Genomic DNA, 6,065 nt, shown 5'->3' with positions numbered 1-6,065 from the left:
TTAAGTTTAGACAGCCTCTGAGCACTGCAATTTTTCACGTAGCACATATCGTTAACACTTGGAAAATGTTAAACAGGATAAACTGGGGATTGAATTTTGACGTTCATTCTATTTTTTTTTTCTTCAGACACTGATGAAGTTAATGGAAGCAAGAGGACTCCGCGCAGCCCTCCGGGACGAGGGCCTTCGTGACCGCGGCGCTGCGTGCGGACTTCCGGGGGCGCTGACCTCGCCGGCCCCGCAGTGACTCGGAGCCCTCGGAGGAGGAGCAGGATGCTGGCCGCGGAGGCGAGGAGCTTCCCGCTGATGCCGCTCGCTTCTGGGGCAGGACAGCTAATCGCTCTCCATGGTGGCTAATCTGTTCAAGAGCTTAATTTTACCGTACATATACAAGCTTTGCAAAGGAATGTTCACAAAGAAACTGGGAAATACAACCAAAAAAAAGCAGAACCGTCAGCAGAAAAAAGAGCAAGCTTTTCCTACCGCTGGCCAGACCCAAACGCCCACATTTTCTAATACTTTGAAGAGCACCGTGAAGAGGCTTGCGAAGCGCTCCGCCGCCCGCAGCCCGCCCGCGCAGGGCGCCGAGGGGAGCCAGGACTTCGCCCTGTCCCCGACGCTCAGTTACCGCGCGGCGATCGCCAACGGGCTGCGGAGGGGCGTCCGCGCGGCCGCCACCGACCATGCGGGTCTGCCCGCGGAGCTCTCCTCCGCAGAGAGCTCTTACGCGGAATCTCTGAGCGAGCTGCGGCGCAGCGCCGAGGAGCCCGTGCACCCCGCGCACCCCGCGCACCCCGCGCACCCCGCGCACCCCGCGTGCGCCATGCCCGTGGGCCGGAGCAGGAAGAGCTCCAGCAGCCTGGCGCCCTCCGAGGGCAGCTCCGACGGCGAGCGCACGCTGCACGGCCTGAAGCTGGGCGCTCTGAGGAAGCTCCGCAAGTGGAAGAAGAGCCAGGACTGTGTCTCCTCAGACCCCGAGCTGAGCACCGTGAAGAGAGCCTGGGGGATAAGGAGCAAGTCTCTGGACAGGACGGCCCGCCGCCCCGAGACGCCGGCCCTGGAGCCCGGCTTCAGCTCCTCGGGCTGCCTGCGACACACGCACGATGTCATGGAGATGATCTTCAAGGAGCTGCAGGGCATCAGCCAGATCGAGACGGAGCTGTCGGAGCTGCGCGGCCACGTGGACGCCCTGCGGCTCTCCATCGACGAGATCTCCAGCAGTGTGGAGGTGGTGCAGAGCGAGATCGAGCAGCTGCGGACGGGCTTCGTGCAGTCCCGGAGGGAGACCAGGGACATCCACGACTACATCCGGTGCCTGGGCCACGCGGGCAGCAAGGCCAGCCTGAGGTTCTTAAACGTGCCCGAGGAGCGGCTGGAGCACGTCGACAGCCTGGTGTACCAGATTCTAACGGACAAAATGGGCTTCTCAGATGCATTCAGCACCGTCAAAATCGAGTTTGCTCAGAGAGTGGGGCACCAAAGGGACTGTCCCAATGCCAAGCCTCGGCCCATACTCGTGTACTTTGAAACCCCTCAGCAGAGGGATTCTGTCTTAAAAAAATCTTACAAACTCAAAGGAACGGGCATCGGCATCTCAACAGATATTCTGACTTACGATATCAGAGAGAGGAAAGAGAAAGGCATCCCGACCTCTCAGACCTACGAAAGCATGGACATGCAGCTGTCTATTCCTGAGCCCAAAGTGTGGAGGAACAGCTGGCGTGCACCTGGTGACAGCGACACGGAGCTGGAATCTGGGCTTGCTGGGGACGGCCGTGCTGCGCCTCGCAGGCCGGAGCCCACAGCCAAGGGGAGTGCTTCCAAGCCGAGTTCGAAATCACACAGTGCTCGATCCAAGAATAAAACTGTGAATGGCAGCAGAATTTCAAACAAACCAGACCCCGAGCGAAGCTCTTCACAGTTGCCAGAATCAAATAACTTGGAAAAGCACACCGCAGCCCCGCATGCAGGTGCCACGCCCCTCTGGCATTCGCAGAGTGATTTTTTCACTGCTAAACTCAGTCGCTCTGAGTCAGATTTTTCCAAATTATGTCAGTCTTACTCAGAAGATTTTTCAGAAAACCAGACTTTTGCTAGAACTAACGGGAGTTCCCTCCTGTCCTCCTCAGACAGGGAGCTGTGGCAGAGGAAACAAGACGGCGTGCTGGCAGGGTGCACGGGCCCTCAGGACCAGCACCTGGGTGGGAGTCCCCCGGGGGTGCAGGCCCTCGGGGAGCTTCAGAACGCAGACACTGTGGACAGTGGTATGAGCAACAGTGTGGTGTGTGCCTCTGTGGACCGGAGCCATTACAGTGACTCGCAGCTCTCTCTCCAGGAGGACCTCTCTCCCTGGAAGGAATGGGATCAAGCAGAACAAGGAACTGATTTAGGCCTGGATTCGTCCACCCGGGATGCTTTTGACTACGACACAAACAGCCTGTCTGAACAGCAGATGGACGTCTTTGGTAAAGACCTAGATGACCTCGGAAAGTGCCACAGCGACCTCCAAGATGACTCTGAGAGCTTTGATTTAACCCAAGATGACAATTCATCCCCATGCCCTGGGCTGGATAATGAGCCCCAAGGTCAGTGGGCTGGCCAGTGTGATTCTTACCAGGAAGCTAATTCCAACGAGCTGTACCAGAACCAGAGCCAGTTGTCCATGATGTACCGAAGTCAGAGGGAATTGCAAAGTGATGATTCCGAGGATGCCCCACCCAAGCCTTGGCACAGCCGATTAAGCATTGATCTTTCTGACAAGACTTTCAGCTTCCCCAAATTTGGGTCTACGCTGCAGAGGGCAAAATCAGCCTTGGAAGTTGTGTGGAACAAAAGCACACAGAGTCTCAGTGGGTGCGACGACAGTGGCTCCTCCCTCACGGGGAGATTCCGGACACTGTCCCAATCCACCGCAAATGAGTCCAGCACCACCCTTGACTCAGAGATCTACACTGAGTCCTATTACTACAAAGCGGATGAGGAGGAGGAGGAGGAGGAGGAGGAGGAGGAGGGCTACAGCGAGCCCATGGTGGATGACGAAACCGATTATGTGGAAGTGATGGAACAAGTCCTTGCCAAGCTGGAAAACAGGACTAGTGTGACCGAAATGGATGAACCCATGCAGGAGTATGAGCCCCCTTTGTATGAGACGCCGTATGAAACCCCACAGGACGAGGGTTCCGAGGGGCAGGGAGAAGAGGTGGCTGGGGAAGGGGAGCTAGAACCTGAAACTGAGCCAGCAGCTGAGATGCAAATGCTGGAAGATGAAAACCAAAACGTCCCTGAACTGCCAGTGGAAGCCACAAAGCCGAAGAGAGTCCGTCCCTCTTTCAAAGAAGCGGTGCTGCGGGCCTATAAGAAGCAGATGGCAGAACTGGAAGCGAAGGCCCTGGCCGGAGGTACTCAAGTTTCCGTTCTGAGCTCATTGTGTGTAGCGTGGCAGAGCAATGCTGCAGAATGTGTGTTGTGTTTACCTGGGAGAACATAACTACTTGCAACTGGTTTGTGTGTTTGTTCTGAGAAGGGTTCCCTTGAGCAGCTCTTCCAGCAAGTAGGGCGTGATGGTTTAAAATAAAAGTATATTTTAACTAGGTTAGATTGAAATAATTTAACCCTAGCAGCTGTGGGTCTTGACTCATCTCTTAGCTTTAGGTGCAGCCCTGTCTCATATGAACTGACTGTGGCATCAGCTACAGAGGAAAGAGGCAGTGAGTGGGTGGACGTCGCCTCCAGCCTGTGGGCTAGCCTGCCCTAGTTCTAGTAAGTTTGTCCAAGGGGGGCATCATTAATCTTAAAATACTTTAGAAGATGAACTCTGTACCTGTACCACCACTCCTTCTATCAAAACTACACTTAGTTGAAGAGTTGGGTCTGCCCAACCAATCCTAGTAAACCCTGTGAGGACCACAAATGTCCTTGCTGCCCACTGATGCCACTAATGGAGAGAGAGGCCACTCAGAGCAGGGGCCACACGTGGGCAGACACAGTTGCTCTCTGAGGTTGAGTTAGGCAGAGGTGAGGTGGGCTTTGCTTTTCAGAGTAGAGTGAGACCTCTTCCACACTGTAGAAGTGAGAAGAGCGCCTACCCCACACGGTTTAGTTTCCTAGGGCGGGGGGCCGGTATTGGGGTGACATACTCAGTAGCTGTGAATAACTATGAGTTTATTTAGTTTTTAACTTCTCAGTCAAACTTGGTCTGCACTCACCCCAATTCTTGACCACTGACCGTACTTGCATGCTTCTCACTTTATATTTTGGGCCTGGTTTATTAGAATCTCATTTTAATGAGTTATATATTGTTATTATTTTCCTTAATTATGGCATTGACCTCTTCAAAATATTTACTGTATATTACATTTCATAAAGGCATATATTTATGTGATACAATGTCATTTACTTGTACAAAATAATTGACATAATATATGGATTCCGAGGCTCACTGTGGCTTCTGTGTGGCTAGAGGTAGGAGCAGCTATCCTCCACACTGGCTTTTCTGGTGGAAACTGGGGTGTTCAGTAGTTGAAGACCTGTTATGGAAAACCATTTCCAGCCCTGTAGCAATCCAAGCTACTAGGTTTCTTTGCTGTGAAGGTCCATCCATATAATGCAGCACAGCCTGTGTAATTTACCTAACGAACAAATACATCAACAAGATATTGGCTACATTTGCTTTGATTTTATTGTTGTCTGTTCAGAGAGGAACTAGCTGTCAACCATATTTAAAACTAATTTGAAAATGAAAATAGTCAAATGTTACATGACTATAGTTTATGTTAGAACAATATCTATCTCATGTCAGAGTGACTTTCGAAAGTTCGATATCCTTATTACTGAAACTCAGTTAATAATACCTAAGGATAGAGGCCAGAAGTTTCTGTGTGTAGTGTGGACTCTGGGAGGCCTGCTCCAGTACAGACGGAGGCCAGCCTGCGTGTGCCTGTGGGTATGTGTGCTGGGATGTGCGAGGTGCGTTCCGATGTCATCTGGCTAAGCTGTATGTTTGCAGTATGGGAAACATCATAGAAAGAGAAGAGCACAGATTTCAGAAGGAAGTTGGAAAATATAAACGCTCAATCGTCAGGAGATCCTGCCATTGGCTACCATGTGGCTAAAACTAGAAAGCACTACGGGAAGTGAACTAAGCCAGACTATGCTCTTCCTTATCTGCAGAGTCTAAGAAACAAGGAAGAAAGTTAAATGTACAGATAGGAAGTGAAATAGTGGTTCCAGGGCATGGTGTGGAACAGGGAGGATGGAGCTGGGGATGACAGCTCAGCACAGATGGAGGAGGAGGAAGAGGAGGAGGAGGAGGAGGAGGAAGAGGAGTCTCTGCGTGCAGCACAAGGACTGCCAGTAATGGTCCTCACTGGGCTGTGATGGAGCCTGAGCAAATCGCCCCGCTCTGCCCACACACACCACACACATACACACATATATGTGCACACACCACACACATGCACACGCATCAAGCACACACATATGCACACATCAAGCACACATACATGTGTACATACCACACATACATGCACACAAACATATGAAGCATGTACACCCACACACACCACACATGCACATATAACGTGTGTGCACATACCACACACATGCACACAACATGCACATGTATCACATCTGCACACACACCACACATGCACACAAACACACCAAGCACACATATACCATGCACACATACCACACACACATCATGCATGCACAGGTACCACACACAGGCACACAAACACACCAAGTGCACACATACACCAAGCACACACACATAATCCATGTGCACATTCCACATATGCATGCACACACCACACACATGCTCACCACACAACACACATGCATGTGCACATACCACACATCACACATGCCACATGCACCCACACAAACACATCACACACCATGCATAAACACCACATATATATCATGCATGCACATATACAACACACATCACATACAAATCAAACATGTACACACCATGCACACACACCACACACATACATCATGCATGGACACACACCACACACATGCACACAAACACACCAAACACACACCACATACATCATGCA

At 51.6% G+C, this 6,065-nt stretch overlaps 1 protein-coding gene across 2 annotated transcripts in view; it reads left to right on the top strand.

Moving 5' to 3' along the window:
- The first annotated feature begins 346 nt into the window (after positions 1–346).
- Unc13c (unc-13 homolog C) overlaps positions 347–6,065 on the top strand; it is a 429,116-nt gene continuing 423,397 nt past the window's right edge. For both annotated transcript variants that reach the window (XM_023724104.1, XM_004638987.2), the window contains exon 1: positions 347–3,398. In XM_023724104.1, the coding sequence (XP_023579872.1) occupies positions 347–3,398 (3,052 nt within the window). The remainder of the gene's footprint in view (positions 3,399–6,065) is intronic.

Source organism: Octodon degus, unplaced genomic scaffold (genome assembly GCF_000260255.1).
Source record: "Octodon degus isolate 3935 unplaced genomic scaffold, OctDeg1.0 scaffold00105, whole genome shotgun sequence".
Lineage (NCBI taxonomy): Eukaryota > Metazoa > Chordata > Mammalia > Rodentia > Octodontidae > Octodon > Octodon degus.
This window is presented reverse-complemented; position numbering and strand designations above follow the sequence as displayed.